Source organism: Sinocyclocheilus rhinocerous, unplaced genomic scaffold (genome assembly GCF_001515625.1).
Source record: "Sinocyclocheilus rhinocerous isolate Xijiao unplaced genomic scaffold, SAMN03320098_v1.1 scaffold590, whole genome shotgun sequence".
NCBI lineage: Eukaryota > Metazoa > Chordata > Actinopteri > Cypriniformes > Cyprinidae > Sinocyclocheilus > Sinocyclocheilus rhinocerous.
The window spans coordinates 266,615-287,439 of NW_015637177.1; the positions used below are offsets into that span (position 1 = coordinate 266,615).

The 20,825-nt window shown below is 39.3% G+C and overlaps 1 protein-coding gene across 1 annotated transcript in view; it reads left to right on the forward strand.

The window, feature by feature from the left end:
* The window catches only part of LOC107748832 (teneurin-3-like), a 308,518-nt gene that overhangs the window by 226,646 nt on the left and 61,047 nt on the right, over positions 1–20,825 (forward strand). Inside the window, exons 12-15 of the mRNA XM_016563808.1 lie at positions 3,092–3,277; positions 12,378–12,524; positions 14,555–14,771; positions 19,578–19,697. Of these exons, the coding sequence (XP_016419294.1) occupies positions 3,092–3,277; positions 12,378–12,524; positions 14,555–14,771; positions 19,578–19,697 (670 nt within the window). The remainder of the gene's footprint in view (positions 1–3,091; positions 3,278–12,377; positions 12,525–14,554; positions 14,772–19,577; positions 19,698–20,825) is intronic.

A 20,825-nucleotide genomic window follows, 5' to 3' on the forward strand; every position in this document is an offset into this window, starting at 1 on the left:
TATGCACTGGAACAGGGGGGTTTTGAGAGCCGTATAATGGGAAACTTATGCTATGCACACTTTGACATTTAGCAAATGATGGATTCCATTGAAATAGCCGCAGCTAGTGTGGGATGCGTGTGCACGTCTTGTGTTTGTGCGAGTGACGATACTGATCTCTGTAATAAGAGCAGTATTGGACTCCTGCTGTTTTAGGACTCACCCATGGTCGGCCTTTTAGTTATACAATGCTATTTTCCCAGCAGCAATCTGTGTCTAATGAAAATACTATTTCACCCAAGAGCCCCACATGGCAATCTCTGTCTCACTCTTGCTTTTTCTCTCAGTCCTTTTCTTTCCCATCCCATTTCGATTGAGGAAGAACTACCTGATGTCTTTGTAAACCATCACTTCCCTCCCTTTCATTAATTAGCCTTATATCTTCAATTAGTGCAGCGCTAATGAATGAGGCCTGCATGCTCCCCCTCTGTCACGTTGACGGCTGCAGTGCTGTGATGTGGTAAATGCTGATAAACGCCTATTGCATGGGGACAGGTTTTGATCGAATCGACGACAACACTCCCAAAAGTGCTGATAAATTTAATAATGCCCCTTTTGTCTTAGATAATGATAGGGTAAGAGAAATTAAATACAGAGGGCGAGAGGAGGGCACGTGTCTACAAAAGTGTCATTGCATGTGCCCCCTCAAAATAATTTTTTTTTTAGCCAAAAAATCAGAAATGTGTTCTTTTTTATTGAAATTATACATATTAGATATAATTTAGCATTATCATTACTATTATTGCATCTTAAAATGATTTAAAAAAAATACTGAAACAAAAAAACAACATACTGCATATAAACACATTCATAAAAAATTAATATGTTTTTCTTTCCTGGAAAAATTCATGGGTAACACTTTACTGTACGGGTCTTGTTGTTAATACAGTGGAGACCATAAAATATATATAATAACACTGCTTAACAGCATTTGTTAGTTTTGATCATTGATACATCTTTTAACAGTTTAACTTCATAAATGAATGTATAATTTAACTTAATAAATGAATGAATTCATGAAATTAATGAATTAATAAATAAATAGAATAGAACATATGTTAAATAGAATTTAACATTTGGTTAATGTATCATGAACAAACATTTCAAGTTATAATTTTAGTTATAATAAACTAAGGTTTAAATTAAAAGTATTTAATGTATAATGAACAAAATATAAATGAACAATGAACTCTAGTGTATTTATCAATTTACAGACTATTAATACATGCTGTAAAAATGTTTATTGGTAGTTCATGATGCCTAATGCATTTACTTTTTTTAAAGAACTGAATATGAAAGTGTTACCACATCATAATATTAATATTTTATAGATTTAACAAAGCACATTGAGAATCAATATAATAAACTATCTCTTCTTCTAATTCTATAAAGAACTAGGTTTGTTAAAAAACTTCACGTCACGTCTTGCCTAGGACAGCAAATAAGCCAGGAATGGCCTCTCAAAAAATTAGGTGCATGACGCCGTGTGCAACAGGGACACATTTAGGCACTCGGTCCGCACACTCTGGCAGCAACTCCTGCAAAGACAGTAATCCAGATTGATATAGTACAGTTGCAGCCGGCTTACGGCTCGAGCCGTCAGTTTTCCAGAAGCACTTCCCAGCAGCTGCTCTCCATCTGTCTGTGTGAACTTTTTCCTTGTACGCAGTCTCTCTCTCTTTCAATCACGCTCCCGCTCTGAGAAAACTGAGGTGAACTTCAGCAGAGTTTCGTCTGATGAAGGATAAAACACACAGGCGCCCACACACACACACCGAAGGGGTGCGTCACTCCGGCCCACCTGCAGGAGGCATAATAACAGCACACAGCGGGGAAGCCAACCACAAACTGGCACTCACCTGACCCAAGGGCTGCTGGGAAAGTCTCTCTTTATTTCTTCACTTCTGTTTCTTTGTCTCAATACACTTTCAGCAGCTCTGTCTGAGTGTCATGTCATGGTTTCACACCTTGTCAGGAAGCACCACAGAAAGAGTCAGAGAGGAGGCTTAACAATGCCCCATCCCATGATTTGTCTTTATCAAGAAATGTCTTTCTAGTGCTTTGTTTCTTCTATGACAGGGTGTGTCAGGCTGCGAGGCTCTGGTGGAATGGTGTGTGGGCTGTTAAACTACAGCTTGCTTTGCGCCAGTCTGTCTTCATCTACTATTCTGCCAAACCCACACACGTCTACACGCGCACGTACACAAACTCATAAACCGATTCCAAATCGCTATCAGACACTTTTCACAGGATATCATTCAAAATGCACCCAATTTTCCCTCATCGGCTTTTGTTGCCAGTTGCATTCACGGCCAGGTATGACAAACACGAAACTAGTTTCTATTGACAAAAACGTGCAATTTCTCTATGGAAGCTTTTGTCAATAGAGAATCTTTTTCTGTAAACATGCCAAAAAAAAAAAAAAAAGAGTACAAACCTGCGAAGAGAAATGCTAATAAAGCACTTCCATGATAGCTTCGATCCCAAAAGCCATTCAAACGCACTCCTGATGTTTGGCAGACCGTGGAGTGTGTATAAATTGATTTATTTTGGCTTGATGTGTTTTCTTCAATCTATGTGGGAGGCCTGTCTTCTGGGTCCGGGTGGAAAGTTCAGCGTGTCAATTCTCATCCGTGTCTGCACGCTCTGATGTCTTTTTCCCTTCCCCCAGTCACACACCTTTAGCCAGCACCCCTCTGCCAAAGTCTCCATGAGGCATGCACGCACTCCAGTGGGTCAGACAAGGTCGAGATATGTCACTGTTACGGGGTGTCGATTGAGGTGGGGCAGACAGTCTCCTCTCCGCCACACAGGCTGCTTGACACAGCAGGGGTCCGCAGTTATCTATTTCCTGTCATAAGTTTTTCACACTTAAAGTCAATAACTTAGACATGACTGTTCTCAGGAATGTAACCTCTGCTCTTATTGTTTTGAGTAGAGGAGATTTGCGCTTCCGTGTTGTAGTACACATGACCTTTTATAGTCCTTGGCTATGCTGCAGCCCATACCAAAAAGTGATTTTAATTTTTTTTGCCTTTGTTTGTGTTTGCAGAGGTGTGTGCAGTGGACTGTGGCTCTCACGGTGTGTGTATAGGAGGAAGCTGTCGCTGTGAAGAGGGCTGGACCGGTTCAGTATGTGATCTGAAAGCTTGTCTCCCACGCTGCACTGAACACGGTACCTGCAAGGACGGCAAATGCGAATGTCACCAGGGCTGGACCGGAGAACATTGCACCGTTGGTAAGACACATAATCATCAGTATGTCCGTATTAACACACTAAATGGCCAAAAGAATGTGGATACCCTGTTTTTAACAAGTTTGGCTTCTTAATTTATGTGAATTTCTGATCCAGCATAACATGCTCCTGTGTATAAAGCAAATTCAATAAAATATTAAGTCTGGTGTGGAAGAACTCGACTTGCCTGCACAAAACCCAGACCTGAACTCCACTTTAGACCTTGGGGATGAATTTGGAAGCGCCCATTGCCTAACATCAGCATCTGACCTCGCTGATTTCTCTTGTGTGTGAATGGGAGCAAATCCCACAGTCATATTGCAACATCTAGTGGAAAGGCTTCTCAGATGAATTGAAGAAATAGGAGTTAAAACTTTATGCCAAAGGTTTTGAAATTAAACGCTCAACAAGCACACATGGATAGAGTTTGGGTGTCCACATACTTTTTTGCCATACTTGGATAATGTGTACACAGTATTTGCTCTGATTATTTCCAGATGGTTTTGATGCTTTTGTATTGAAGCTATTTGCTATTTTTATGAAGGTTTACCTCACATCTTTGAACTTGTTTTGATTGCATATTCCCTTTGTCTTTCTGCCTTTCCTCCACCTGTTTTGGCTCTTCCACCTCAACAGGAAGTGGACTATGAGTGTTTGTTCTGTTTTGTACTTTCCCCCTGACCTTTGCTTGCTATCAAAGCAATGACATTTTCATTGCCGTTGATGCAGGCTTCCACAGGTTAACAACTATTCTAAACGACAGCAGTGTCTCCTCACAAGCACTAAACTCTTTGTATTAGTTAAATCTCAAAGCAAAAAAGTCATGGTATATTGGTATATAATATAAAATTTCTCTTTTTGTATCTTCTTAAACTCAAAATCTACATGTTGCCGGGCAGTTGCTTAACCGTCAGTCACTAAATCTGTTCATGTTGTTAGCGTGCTGGCTACATCCTCCACCAGCTCAACTCTCAGCAGGGTATGTCAGCTGCTCCATTACTCAACACGAGCGATCGAGGTACACGGCCTCGTTAGCAAGCAGGCCTGTTTCGCCGGGCAGCTTTATGAGAATCTGGCCAGCATTTTGCTATTCGTCTTCCAAATTAGCACGGTTAGCATGTAATTCTGTCATGCTCTTCTGTTCAAGCCAGCCACCCACACACCACACTCTCACCCTGACTCCAAACTTTACAGAGCAGAAATGCTTGCTGAGTTTGATCACTTAATGTCCTTGTTGCTCTAAGTTTAAACATTATAAATGGCCATAAGTCTTTAGAAGACCATATTTTAAATTACACGTCAGTTGTTTTAATGGATTGGTCAATTTGACAGTTTCATTAAAGCTAAATTGTATTTGTAATTTCTGTGCGGCTAGCATCACCAAATGGAATTGCAAACATAATGACTGTTATCAAGCACGCTTGCTGAACACTCACCTCGTTTGTCATTGGTCAGCCAAACAAATTGTCCTGCCCTAAACTCACACCATTGGTTGAGCCAAACAAGCCAATTGCTCAAACAAAAAGAGCAATGTGTTGATACTTTTCAGAGAACTTATCCTACATATGGCACACTTATAGTTGTCCCTGTATGTTGAGATGTGATAAGTATTTTAACATCAAAAACGACACACTTTAAGTTTAAAGTGTTTATGCAGTATAATGCATTTTTGTGCAAACACTTTCCAGTTTTGTTTACTTTGTGTGTGGCCTTCTAGAAATTGAATGACTGAATATATCTCTTTAGGCCAAGGTTGATACTTTGTCCCTCTTTGCTGAGTGCATGCATTGCAGGAGGTGGAGGTGTGTGTGTTTGAGAGAGAGCGCAAGAGGGAGCTAAAAGAATTATGGTACCTCATACATCATATGTGTCAGGCTGAGATAAGGGGCCTCATGGTTGCACATAGGGGTGTGTGTGTGTGTGTGTGTTTGTGTGTGTGTGTGTTTGTGTGTGTGACCTTCCCTGTCCCTCTACACCCACTCACTCTCATTAGACCTCTTCACAGTGAGTCCACATACAAACACCCCTGCATTACAACATACTTGCATCATCATTCTTTCACACAAAGACACCAGACACAGGTACTGTAAGACAGCTCTCACACTGACCAGCAGCATCCAGACATTCTCACTATTGTTATAACGTGAAATCTTTCTTAAGCATTTCAAATTTAAGGGTCGTTTAAAATCATAAGTTACACACTACATGGTGATAGTAGCCTCAATTCATTTTTGGTAAAATATTACAATTGTCCAATTTTTGGACAATTAATACAGACAATTAAGCTGTATGGAGACTTTTTTTTTTTAAATATAATTGGGACCAATCTCCACCTAAAATTAGAGCCGCATATATATATGTTGTTATCATTCAGCACCCAGTGGTGCCTTATATGAAATAAAATTCTGGAAACCTTAAAGAGAGTCAGTGGAATATTAGGTTTGAAATATTGTGATAGAGTGTGTTGTGCAACACCTAAAACCATGAATGTAAACAATCAAAGCAGAAAGATCATATAAACGAAATATCATAAGCAAAGGAGGGCATTCTAGATGTGATTCATTGAAATGTATAGGAAATGAATCGTACTCTTACACTGTTTTTTTTCACTGAAGTATAAATCTTTTAAAACATCTCATCCACGCCAACTGCAAGACAAGGAAAGATCGTAAAACCAATCTAATGACATGCTCTTTAGGAAACTTAATGCCCATATAAAAAGCTCATTTATACTGTGATATTTGCAGTGTTCCTTAATTGTATATCTTCAGCAGATTCTAGAATATTCAATATATCACCTAGCCCTAATCCTAACTGAATATTAGAATCTGTAATGTGAACTTATCCAGACAGTACAGCAGATTTTTAAAAGACGGCTGTTTGATTTAGCTTAGTGTGACACAGATCTGTTTATTCATTTGGAAATGATTGGGGAGCTTCATGAGAGGGGGAGAAGGAGAGCAGAAGTGTGAAATATTTCTCACGACACAGACACCCAAAACACACTTTCTGCCAACTGCACTTTCTCTTGTCGGAGGCTGAGATGCTCTTTTTAGATTACTGGTTATTTCAGGACTTGTTGTAAGTTGTTAACAGGACTTCTCAGAGCATGCTCCATTTAGTGGGTTGGGCTACATTTAGTACTTTTTGTGTATCTTAGCACTAGCTACTTGCACTAGCTAAATTTTGTGAGACAGTAATCAGTGGCAGTATGAGTCCACTAGCAGATCATGCAGTAATCATACATAAAATTGCATCTATATGAATGGAAGTCCACCTTTCAGATAATAGAGCATTTTAAATATAGACGCCTATTAGTAGTTGCATCACTGAAAATAACTACTGAGTGAAATTGTGTGACACTAGTTTAAGTTAGCTAGTTCAGCAACACTCACTAAATGAACACCTGTTACTAAGATGTATATTTCTCTCTCTACATCCTCTGAGCCCATGCATTCACTTTAGTAAACAAGTTTAGGAATATGATGAATGAAAGTGCTGGCATGTATAATGTGAATAAATGGTGCATATTCTGGGACAAGAAAATACTCATTTGAGCCCATTTTCTTAGGAGATTTACTTGGTAATAGCTCTTTAAAAACTCTTCATGACTAAAGAAAAGTTTTATTTTTTTGTGAAGTGTGGCTTGTCAGAAGCTTCCACTGCCAGACATTTGAGATTTTTTTATTAAGACTTGTATGCTTCATTAGGCCTTGGGCCCTTCCAGATCATTCATCAGAAGCACAACTCTTACTGTGAGAAAACCATGGATTACAGCAAGCTGTGCACACACATCAATCAACCCTGCAGGAGCCCCTTTTATGTGTGTGTGTGTGTGTGTGTGTGTGTGTGTGTGTGTGTACCCGCATAATGCATCCAAAATAATTTTGTCAAACTTATATGCTGTAAAAGTGCACAAATTGAACTATTGTGTGAAGACTCCAAAATCCTTATTGGAGCAGATTGTTCACTCAACAGCCATTTTGGTAAGGCCCCCAGGCAGCTATTTTGTAGTAATGCAAGCTGAATGAGGAGAGACCGAAATCTCCAAACTACTTGCCAAGGTTGGGTTTCATGTCAAATCACAAATAAAATCTGACAACCATAGTATCACAAATTTACTTTTATAGCTAAAGTCTGACAACAAAACTATAGTTTTTAGATTTACCAGCTGATAGACATGCATGTCAAAAAATTATTGGTCACTGGCTGTTTTAATTCTAATATGCTCATTTTGGTGCTCAAAAAAATAAATAAAAGGGATAAAAAAAAAGATTTTGCTGCTTAACATTTTAGTTAAAACTGTGATACAATTTTTAAAAAAATACACTTTTATTCAGCAAGGATGCATTAAATTGAACAAAATATTTATATTTCAAATAAATGCTGTTTTGTGAACTTTCTATTTATCAAAGAATCTGGAAAAAAATTTAGTACCGTTTCCACAAAAATATTAAGCAGCAAAAACTGTTTTCAACATCGATTAACCATAGTAATTACACAAATGGTAAATGAGTAGCATAATAGAATGCTTTCTAAAGAACCTGACACTGAAGATTGGAGTAATAGCTGCTGAAAATTCACTATTTAAATTACATTTTAAAACATTTTAAAATGGAAAGCATTTATTTTAAATTGTAATAATAATTCACAATATTACTGTTTTTACCCTGTTCTTGACCAAAAAAAAATGCACTTGTTAATAAAAAGAGGTCTTTTCTAAAACAAATTATTCCAAACTTTGACTGATAGAGTACCTCACATGCAGTTGAAAACAAACAGCTTCCATTTACGCAATATTGAAGCACCTGTCCTTCAAAACCTCCCATTTATTATCACACATGCACCCGTGCGTACAGAGAAAGAAATCAATAGCGCACACTACAGCCACACAAGCACGCCAACACACAACTAAATCATCCTGATCTCCAATGCCCTCAAATCTCCCCTCGTGTCAAACCATGTCAGATAGATTAAGGGTTAAAGCAAAAACACAGCACACACTGTACATCTACAAATCATTCTCCACGCTTTATCATCTCAATCACTAATTAATGAAACACCCTTTCACGGCACATTAATCCAGGCAGGCTCTGAAATGGGAACGGGAATTAGGCACACAGTCTGCCGAATGGTGCTGGTGGCAGCGGCGAGCGCTATCCTGTCATTATTGTGGCGGCAGGTAGAAGGCTGACACATTGCTAACGTTTGATTGGTTCTGGGGGATGGCTTGAGGTGCCCATGCACGTGATTAAAACACATGTTTGGCCTCTATGTCACACTAGCTATACCCACAGCTGTGGGGGCATGTTTACCGCCATGTGGCTGTGCAACGCAATTAGGATAATGGAAATTAATATAGGCTCTCTCTCTTTTTCTCTTTGGAGGAACAGTGATTTAACCACGCTGGACGTGATGTGTAATTGTTTCCAGATTAATGTCACTTTAATCAGAGCTCTTTGAATGTGCACGTAAATAATGAAGCATTGATGTCCATAAAGGGATGATTGCCTTTTTTCTTTCCCCTCCGTCTCTCCTTCACTTACTCTCTCTCTATATATCCCCTCAAGACCATCAATGTAAATGAACAAAAGTTTGTTGTAATTAGCCAGTAATTGGCTGCCCTCACTGGCAAGTTTCCAGTTCGGAGCATGCGTTAGCTTGTGTTTTCATAACCCACTGTGTATTCTGGAGTAGATCCGCCGCTCAGTCTTCCACAACTGTCTAAGTTCTGGATCTCCCAGACATAACAGCAAGTGTGTGGAAACGAGACTCCGAGGAATTTAATCAGTACGCTCTCACACACATATACACACACGCAAAACCTCTCTATCAGTCTCAACCACACACACTCGTCTTCCATTCACACGTAAGAGTATCTTCCTTAAGAACATAATCCAACTAATGAAGCCTCGGCATAACAGCGTTGTTATGCTTGTATTAAAAGGTGACCTTTTATTTAGGATGATTTGATCTGACTTAGCATATGTAATGTTATGACACGCCACACAGGGTTTCTCCCAAAGCCTTGTCAGAAATCATTCCATTTAGCCACAGGAAGGAGATGATTGCTTGCGTACACACATGCGGATGATTCAGTGCTTATCCATACAACACACACACACACACTTTTTTTTTCCCCCTCACTCGGGGCCATATAATATTTCACTCACATACTGAGGGGCTCAAGGATAATAGACCTGTTGTGATGACAATGTGAAACGTGAAATAGCAAACATACAGCAGGATTCCTGGACCACATGTCAATCATCAGGATGCAATTTCCAATTAGCATGCGAGGCCCCCTTTTCTAACGGTACTGTAAATCCCATGATGCCCATGTTATTTACTTTATGCATTATGAGTGATAGTGTCACACATTTTTAGAAGTGATTTAGGGGAGCGCTCAGTGAATACTGAACAGGAAGAGTGAGTCATTTTCTACTGGTGTTGTTTTTCATTTTATTCCATAAATGGTGTCGCAGAGGTTTGTGCGGTGTACCGGTGGGCTTTGCGAGCCATGGAAGGCCATGCCAAGACTGCTCGGTGGATGTTTTTGCTTTATTTACTCCAGTGTTTGTGTGTTTGGTGTTAGATTTACTTTGAAACAATTTTCACTCAGGAATTTCCAGTAAATTTCACAAATGATTTCAAAGAAAAGGCGCATTGAATTAAACATGAAATTTTGAAGTAGAAAGGCTGAAACCGTTTTTGTTTGTTTCTTTGTTTTTGAGCTTTTGTTTTATTTACAACTTCAAACAATAATTTTTCACACATTTCTTTGGGAAAGCAGAAGTCAGTCAGCATTTCTACTCATTTTTAATGTCTGTGCAGTAAAGAAAGATGCTTTTTTTAAACCAGCAGTGCTAAAAGGCTCTTAGTTTCTGTAAGCGTGTTTCAGGTTGACTGTCTTTTCACACCTTTTTAACATCCTCTTTCTCCTCCTTTTTTCTTCTTCTTCTTGCTCCCTGTAAAGCTCACCCGGAGACGTATGTCCAAGGTACTGTGTCTTTTCTTATTCTTCTCTCTCTCATTCTCTCTCCCTTGAGCTCTTGTGTCCCGGATTGAGGTCTTTATGACATTTTTATGGCGCATTAATAACCTCTTCTCTCTCTCTCTCCTCTGCGTGTCTGCTATTATTGTGATTCTTCATTGGCTTCTTTTTTTGGACTGTCAGAAATCCAATCCTATGTCCTCAGCGCTCTCCTTGGCTAATGTTCCAACTTCAGCAGAACCATCCCCCGCCCCAACTAAATCACCACAGCTCCACATCTGCAGTTTAGCATCTTCTCCGTGTCCCAGAGTCGCACTCGAGTTCATTTTTAAAACAATAGGAACCTGCACGCAAATGACGATCAGCCATGTTTATTTTATAATGAACTACGAGCTGGCTGTGTAAATGGTGATCAAGAGAAGAGATACTAGCAGATTCTTGTTTACTGTTACTGAGGTGTTTTTGGAAATGATTTCACAGGGCTAAATCAGTGCTAAGCCAAGTGTGATTCCAGACTCACAAACTGGCATATGGTGCATCAGACCGCCAAGAACTCTCACAAGGCTTTTTTCTTAAACATTAAGATGTTTCTTAAAGTCTTACGGGCTTACTTTGATACTTTTACTCCGAACCTCAATATGTTAGCTCGGAACATGTTTCTCGCTTGTTTTTATCGTGTATTATCAGATTCCATGGTGCTTTTTCTTTTCATTTTCTCACTCATACAATACTAAATAGACATGGCGCGTAGCATTTCTCGGTATGGTATTTATTCATGTGTTGAGTAACACAATATACACGCCGTGGCAATCCTCCAGACGGAGTCGGCCAAAGTCGAAACAGCTCCCACTCTTCTTTCAACATCTCGCCTTCCTCCTTCTCAAAGCCCCTCTTTCCTTTTCTCCGCTTTATGGTCATTTTATTCCTTACTCTCTCTTTCCCTTCTGTGTTTTTGTGTTCTGAATCGTCCTTCACTTGGACTCAAGTGCTCAGATTTTTTTTGTTCATTTTCTTTCCCGAATTTTCCTCCCTCCCGGCCCCATAATAGGAGAGAGGATAGGATTTAAAGGTAATGCATACCAAAGCCCCAGGGAGACTGTCACAAGCAATCACTCCGCTGTCTCTCTGTGTCTTTCTTTCCTTCCTTTCTCCCTCCTTACAATTTTTTTGTCTTGAAGCACGATGTCAGCGTGTCTGTGTTCTAGTCTCCTCGCTGTATTTATTGTTGTCCTTTATATCTGCCAAATTCATCATTGTTTGTCTTGAACAAGCCACACACACACACAATTACTGACATGCACTCACACACAAAACACACCTGTGGTCCTTGAGTTTTGTTTGGGAATCCTGTGGGTCCTGTCTCCATGCATCCCGCAGCCTGACCCCTGGTGTTTGTTAGCCTAGCTTCTCCCACAGTCCTCCCCTTCCCTCCCCCTGGCCTCTCTTGCTTTCCTCTGATTCCGTCCGGCGGAATGTGACCTGGGCAGAAAGTATAGCGCTGGAAGCACACACTCTCTCGCCAGCTCAGACGTCCACCCTATACTTTATGCCACTGGGATTCTCTGTGTGCCGTAGCTTCACATGGATGCCGCTGCTGATTTATTATTTCTTCACCCTCTTCCTTTGATCTCTCCTTCTAAATTCGATTTTCTTTCTTTTAATTAATTTTCTTTCAATTAATTTTATGGGTTGTCATTTGGATTCCTCAATCGGTTATTTTTCCATTCGGGTCTCACCTTGATTTCCTCACAAATTTCTGCCATCCCTTTTGAATTGATTGGTTGTGTAGAGAGAGCATCCGTTACATCCATGTGAATCTACAGCCTCACTCGGCCTGTTTGAAGTCCAGCGTCAGTCTGTGTTCACCTTTAAACCTTTACTTTCATTCACGACGATCTCAGTGTATCTCTGTTTGGGTTACCATTTGTGTTTCACAAGTCGAAGACACACTGTGGCCACGTTTGATGATTTTTAATGACAACAGAGCAACTTGCAAAGGGAATATGGTCACATAAATATAAAAACACACACATACTTGACTTAGTCTCAAACACATTTGAACACACACATGTCCGTACTAGTGTATGACGGCTCTGTCTGTCTCCGTAGAGGGATGCCCAGGTCTGTGCAACAGTAATGGACGCTGCACGCTGGATCAGAATGGCTGGCATTGTGTCTGCCAACCAGGCTGGAGAGGGGCCGGCTGTGACGTTGCCATGGAGACTCTCTGTGCAGACGGCAAGGACAATGAAGGAGGTGAGGTCACCGGTGACTGAACGGATGAGCGTTATAAAATTTAAATGGGATGCATCACACATATATGCATATGGAAAGGTTTATGTAAATATCAGATAAGTATTTGTCAATGATAATCAGGTCGAAGATATAACCCTGGTGGAAACGGTAAAATGTGCATATTTAAATGTTTATGAAACAACTGACATTGTAATTTCTTCTCCCTCGATAAAAGTCATGATAAAGTTTTTAGGCAGGTTTTAAACACACCAAACTCGCACCGTCTCGTCTTGTTATGGCCATTCTAAATAAAATAAAAACAACAACAACACCTTCAATTCATCTTGGGGCTTTTACACTGAAAAAAAATGGTGTGGAAACAATTTTTCACTCAACTCAGAAACTGTCAATTTTATGAACAATTACAAAGAAATGGCAAGTAACACACTGAATGAAATGTCAAATTTTCAAGTAGAAAAACTGAAATGTATTAAATGTATTTTCTTGTAAAACATACTCCAATAACCTTTGTTTTACTTTGAAAAATGATTTTTTTTTTACAGTTCACTCATACAGAAAAGTTAAGCATATCTTGATTTCTAAGAGTCACTCTGTTTTTCACTGTGGTATCCCATAGCCTTCAGCCCATCAGAATATAGCACACTAAGACATGACCCTAAGACCAAAGACAAGTAAATCTCAAAACTAGAGGTTAGCTTAGAGTCTGGAGGTTACACTTCTTGTCTTGACAGACATCAGGGGAGACCGACTCTATGAATAACAGAGCATCTCTCTTTGCTTACAGTTAACAAAAATGACAGGCCTGCTCAAGGGGCGAGCGGCTGTAAATCCTTCTCCACAGATCCTGCATTCAGGTTGTGTGTGTTTGGATACAGAACTTTTTGGTACATGTGTGGTTCCGTGCACGCTTGAGGTCCAGTATGAGGTTTGGTCCACACAAAAATGTCTAGAAATCTTTTCCACTGAGGTTAATGCATGAACCTTTAAACACAGCGCAATTCCAAAGTATTTGAGGAGATTATTTTTGTAGTTGGAGATAATGCGGTCTGTAACATCATAAATCTGAAGGATTTACAGTCCTCTGGAAGCCTGACAAGAGGCTTTGAAGTTTTTCCAAAGCGGAAAGAAAAATATACAGTAAGGTTATGATATATTCTCAGTCGTACAGTAATCGTGCCAGGTATTGCAGATTTCTTTGAATTTGGCTTCCTTTGACTAGAGGTACTGTAAAAAGATGAGAACATAAAGGTCTTTATATAAACAAACATAAAAAATTTATACATTTCTCCTTAAATACATATGCATGTCCAAAGATCCCATTACGTGACCTCTGTTTTGTGTGACCTGAGCAAGCTATGTTAACAGATTCTGCGCTCTCTGGAGATATTTTTTCATGTGCGTGTTGACTTTGGCCATAGTGGACCGGATTTAAAGCAGTGTGAGAGTTACGAGAGGTCCAGATCTCACATGAAGTTGCATGGTGCTTTTGGCAGGGGGTGCCGGGACACTCGTAAGGCAAAACAAACAGTCAGACACTCTGTCTCGATCTCACCAGAGCAGTGTCAGCTCAGGGTGCAGTAAAAAAAGAATTGGTCTCATACTGATTAGCGCAACAAAAGCGCGTGTTTGCGTGTGTGTGTGTGTTTGCACATGTGTTCTTTTACAACTCCCCTGTGACAGTGTGCCAGATGTACACAGGGCTTTTTATAAACTAGCTGAGACGGATGGCAGAGGTTTATGGCACTTACCTGCGGGAGATCAGATCGCATTTCCACACAAAGCATTAACCAGGTGTTTACTGATAGAGGTGAGAGAGCGAGGCTTGACAATGTGAAAGAAGCAAGAGAGGATATTGCAGTCATGTCTTTGACCCTAAAGGTGAGAGAACAAATGTGTGGATGGTGTATGAAGCATAGACCCAAAAGACGTTTTACTTCTCTCACACTATAAGTGGTGAGACAGGACACAGGATATACTATAAGTCTCTTTAACACATAGCACCTCATATTTTTGATGTGCATTGTGTGCAGATGGCCTGGTGGACTGTATGGATCCGGACTGCTGCCTGCAGAGCTCGTGTCAGACTCAGCCCTTCTGCCGCGGCTCTCCTGACCCCATCGACATCATCAGCCAGAACCAACCCGCAAGCCCACAGCAAGCCGCCCAGTCGTTCTATCAGCAAATCAGCTTCCTCATTGGCCCAGAGAGCACGCATGTCATTAACGGAGACAACCCCTTTAACAGAAGGTAGGACTGTGTGCTGTGTCTGCTGCAATGAGCAAATTAAACCTCAAATAGTGAGTGTATCAGTGCTTAACAATAAGAATGCCCCAGAGGCCCAGGTTTTATCAGGCAAGTGATGAACTTCATCTTACATTGATCATGTAAACGTATTTAATACCAGTCCACTGGGTTTTTTGTGATGTATTGAATGTTATTGTGCAGAGTTCAAAAAGTCAATGAAGTTATCCATCTAGATGACAGATTATAAGAATCATTGTGATTCTTCTTAGATCAGTTGGAATAGAAGAAGATTATAAACAAATCAGTCATGGTTCACACCATATGCCGTTTCATTTCCAGCTAAAGTTTAATATAGCTGTCATAAAATCCCAAATAGGAGGTTTTTTTTTTTAGAAATTATATACACTGCCATTCAAAAGTTTGGGATCAGTAAGATTTTTAATGTTTTTTAATGGAGTCTCTTGTGCTCATCAAGGCTGTATTTATTTGATCAAAAATACTGAAAAAGCTGTAATATTGTGAGATATTATTTCAGTTTCTAATATTGGTTTTCTGTTTTAATATACTTTAAAATATAATTTATTTCTGGGATTATTTTATGAATAAAAAGTTTAAAAGAACAGCATTTATTTCAAATTCAAATCTTTTCTAACAATATGAGTCTTTACTATCACTTTTATCCATTTGACACATCCTTGCTGAATAAAAGTATTCATTACTTTCAAAAAAGAAAGAAAAACATGTACTGACTCCAAACTTTTGAACGGTAGTGTATATTGTAACACGTCTGATCTACTGACCTGACTGGCCTAGCTAAAACTTAAATATATTTTTAAAAAATACTGAAGAGCAGCACTTGTTCATGACAGCTTGGGATGTAAATTTTATGGATTGCACATGTCTAATTATTTCATTAACTACAATTGATTGACTGACCTGATGTCAGATGATAAGCATATTCTGCTTTCCAGAGACCATATTACCACCATTAAAAAAAAAAGACTCCCCACAATTTCTCCTTAACAGCCCTCTTAAAAACTTCATACAGTTGCCATGGAACCAGATGTGCTGACAAAACCTCATAAGAACCGTGTGACCCGGGTTACAGAGAGAAAGATTTTCTGAAGTTGCATTAAAGTGTAATTTACAAATTATGCGCCTCAATTTGCATTGTGTATGTGAGAGCACCATAACAGTTATTGGAAAGAGATGTTAGATCTGATAATAGCCCGCTTGAACAAGCAGTGCTATTAATTATGTTGTCACATCCAGAGCGTGGGTTGGTCCGAAGTATCTTCTCTCTGTTTGCTTGAATGGATATAATCATTTCTTAGTTGTCATGGTCAGCTGCCTTCATGGCTCCGTTTTACCTTGCTCATTCCTTTTGCTCTGTCAGTTAAGCACCTGTTGCTATTTCAAGTCCCTCTTTGCTTTATTGTGCTTTTAACTTAATTTCCTTTTTATTGTGTCTGACGAATATTCAGTGAGTGAGTAAACTAATATGTATGGAAACCTGGAATTAAAAACACAAAGGAGGTTGACTGATCACACCACAAATGCTCACAGTCACGTTTCAATTTGACTGATACGTGATAATAATGCAATAACGATCAGTTTGTTTATCTCTTCCCCTGCCTCCTATGCATAACTCAATGCACATTGAAGTTAGCTTGATTACTCTCAAAAATTGCTTGGCAACTGTGATTTGGTCATGACAGATAACACGATTAGCTACAACAAAGAGTTTAATAGGCCCAATGCCGGTGCCCCATATGTGAGGACATTAAACCTTTAAGTACCTCTGTGGCAAGATAAAGACTGATCTGATAAAGGGAGGTAGACTAATGTGATTTAAAAATAAATGCACAAACCCACGCGGGGCACATCTGCACTGAATAGTTCGTTTGGCAGCCATCAAATGTAATGCAAACCATGTGTACTAGACTCCCTCATCCTCCCAGCTCATGATAAAATAGAATAATCACTCGCTAAATAATATAAATGTTTGAGTAAACATTACAGGCTCTGGTTTTTGTATTTTTTTTGTATTTTTGTATATTTTAAAGTTCAGTTTGATTTGTAGGTTTTTATCCTGGACTGAAAACGACAGATGGTGATAAAAGGACACGGCACAGATATATATTTTGGCTGACTGAAAAAAGGCCGATATTGTGAATCTGGTTATATATATCTCCACATTCTGCCTTCTGGGTCAAACCGGTTTCAAAGAAAATCCTGCTAAGAAACAGTTGCTGTTTGTGTGTTTCCTCAGGGTAACTACCTATTGATTCGCAGCATAAACATTGTAAAACAACACGCCACTGGAGCAAAAGTGCCAGCTCCTCAATTTTCCAGAATTAAGTATCTGTCACATTCCTGTATATCCCAGCAGCCTCTCTCCAGATGTTTCTTCTATGTCATCTTCAGCCGTCCGTTCACTTGAACGCCTGGCTCAGCAAACCCCTGCCTGTGTACATGAAAATGTCTTGTTTTCATTTTGCTACATGCATCCCAGCACTAAGAGGCCTTTTAAGCAGATTAAGCTTCTGCGTGGTGCATGTTGGCAAAATGGAAGGTGTTTTAAGCAGCGAGGTTTGGATGGAAAACAACTGGAGCATTGAGAGGGTCAGCGGTACGGAGAAGAGCGCATCTGTGTGATCCCTTTAAGAATGAAGTGAATAACCTTGGTAGATGTCCACCTGGATCCAGCCGTAATCCTTGTGATGGCAACATCGTGAAGGTTATTCTTAGAGAGAGGAAAGGGCAGAAAGGGAAAGCTTTCAGAGGCTGTGTATGATCTTAAAAAAATAGGTTGTAAAATTGGTTGTGTATTTGAAATATATCAAATTATTGTTGTTGTTTTTTTTCAGTTTAATTAATCGGAGTGTCTATTTACACTAAGTGCAAATAGCCTGCCTTGTTGGCAGAGGCAATTTACACTAGCTCCACCCACAAACGTGTGATAGGGATGGTCAACACTATAAATGATGGCAGACAACCAGCAGCTTCAGTAGCATAGATGGTAAAGCACGTTCCATAGTCTTTTTGACGCGATCGACCCGGGTTCGAATCCGCCTTTTACCCAACTTTTTTTTCTCCCTTTTCAAATCTCATATCACATCGGAAAGGCATTTATTTTCAATAAAAATGAAGGAAATAATCAAAAAGTAGAAAATAAAGTATCGGGTAGGGTTAGGATAGGTATAGGGAGGGCTTTATTGTCCCAATAAGGTGGCAACCATTTAATAATTTGAATTAAAATTATAATTTACACTCAATACGTTATTACTGCATACTGTTTTATAATGTACTATAATACTGAGGTGCAGATAATTGCCACTATTTGCAATAAGTAGTATAAATAGCAGAAAATCCTGCTATTTTAACGTAGTGTAAATAGAATCCATTGCTTTGCACTTAATGTAAATAGCATTTATCGCTAAGAAAATATGCTATTTTCACTTAGTGTAAATAGCCTCTATTGCTATTTACACAGTGCAAATAGCCGCTGCCTTAATTAATGGTTACGTATTTATATATTTCACTTATTTTTTGTTGTATCTATTATTTTTTTAGTGTATTAGAGTACAAATTTGTAGTTTTTTTTTTTTGTTGTTTGTTTTTTTCATTTTTAGTTGACAAAAATATAGTTTTTTCCTTCTTGCTTTTATCTTCATAGCAGTGAGTAAGCGATATTAACCTTGGTTTTGTGGTCAGGGTGCCCTCAGAGCATGAGGAAGACATGCAGAGCGAGTAGTGAGTGTGACGTGTGGTGTTCAGGGCAAACGAGACAGAAATACAGTGCTTAGGAGGGTGAATTACAGCATGCTTTTAGGACACTCAGGCTGTGGCAGCTAACACTGGACACTATTGTTTTATTATCTCACACAAAGCAAATGGGATTTCTGAGTTACGGTCACATCATGAGAAATGGCAGCTTATTTATGGAATGTTTACCTGTGCGTGTTACCCTAGGGACATTTCCACACTTCCTTTATCCCAGCTCCAAGTGAGGGGTGACGCCACACTTTGATTCTCTGCTGCACTGCTGATTAGGCCCCCAGAAAAACAGTAATGACCTGAAAAAATCCGCCAATAATTAGAGCAAGGTGTCCTCAACACTGCGGTGAAGCCACTTTCTGCCCAAAACAACCCAAGCTCTAATTCTCTTGGTGGCTTTGTTATTTTGTTAGAACTGTCAGTTTATTTTTTTTAAATGCAAATTAATTAGGTATGCCAATTAATATTAAATTAATTGAAATTGATTTAATATATGAATATTTGCTGAATAATTTGCCCTTCGTTCAGTTCAGTTCTGTTCCACCCTTTGCTTTTGTTTTGTTTTGTTTTTTGTGTGTGTGATTTGAAAGAGAAGCGCTTATTCAAAAAAAGTAATTGACAATGCAGGATTTCTAAGTATTTTAGCTATTTATTCCCCTGTGGGAAAGTTACAGTTCTTCAAACAAAAGCTTTGCCCACATCGATCCTTATGAAGCTCCTCGGAAGAGAATCTGCCTTGGGAATTGAGGACATAAGAATCCCACTGGAGCCTTTAGGGGACTGAATTATGACTGTCTATAGAGACGGGGGCACAAGAGTCACATAAATAAGCATAGAGTGAGTGTGTGTGTGTGTGCATGCGTGAGAGAGACAGACTCTGTGTGCTTTCTAGTTATTTACAGTGGATTAGACATTTTAAAGCTTAGGGAATCAATGTTCAGTCATGCTGTAAATCATATTAATAGTGTGTGTGTGTGTGTGTGTGTGTGTGTGTGGGTTTCTTACCAACCATGTGTGTTTGTTTTGCAGCCTGGTGTCCATTATCAGAGGGCAGGTGCTCACTGCAGATGGTACGCCCCTGATTGGAGTCAATGTGTCCTTTGTGCACTACCCAGACCACGGATTCACCATCACACGGCAGGATGGCATGTAGGTTGAAAACATAAGCGGACACACATACTATACACAATTCCATAGTGTTTCTGTCCTTGAATGACTGAATGTCATAATACAGCACAGAGTACAGATGTCACCAAAACCATCTGTTTAGTTATGTTTAGTACTTATGCATAAAACATACATAAATGTGTGAAAACTTTGATTGAATACACAACCTCTTATGGCTCCACAACAGTTTGTGTGTGCGTGCATGTGTTTTATAGTGTGCTGTCTTATCTACCAAGATCATCTCATGAAAATGTCAGGCATTGCTTCAAGAAGCAGTGCTTTAGCAAACGGCCTGTTTAAAATGCATTGGATTTACAAGAGTGGAATCAATCAGCCAATGGGTCGCACTCTCCCATACTGTTAAACCATTCCCAGTGTTATTAAGGAGCAGCAGCACCGCAATCATGAAGGCCTCACAACTGTAACCAGCAAGATCTTTAAGATCTTCAAGGAGAGTGGACTGTTAGGACCTGCCATCATGTACTGTCATGTGTCAGTGCTGAATGGCTGAAAGGCAGCAATCAAGCAGAGAGGAAATGAAATAAGGTTTGCAATTGAATTGAATTCAGTGTAATTAAAGATAGAATCACTGAAGAGGTGTTTTAGGTGCAGCTGGTGGACTGAATGGGGTCAGTTCAAGTCTTTAAAGGAACAGCTGAATGAAAAATGAAAATTCTGACATTATTAACTCACCAGCATGTCGGTCCTAACTGGTATGACTTACTTTCTTCTGTGGCACACAAAAGGTGTCATTGACGTCAGACATGATGCAACACATCAAAAGGTGCCATATTTGATTTGAGCATTACATTTTTAGTGCAGACTTAAATATAAACTGCTTTTATAGTACTTCTGTGTCATTTTGAAACCAGTGTTATTCTAACGTTATTTATATTTTATATTATAATTATTTTTTAAATGTTTTTGTCATTTTTATTTTTTATAATTCTCCATGTTTAGTTAACAATAACAACACTGTTTTGCCCCCTGTTTACACCTGGTATTAAGATTTCTCTTCTTTCTCTTCTCTTCTTCCAATAATTCTCTTCTGTCCACTTTCGACCACTTGTGTCCTGATTTCTTTTGAGGGGAAGGTCTATATATATATAT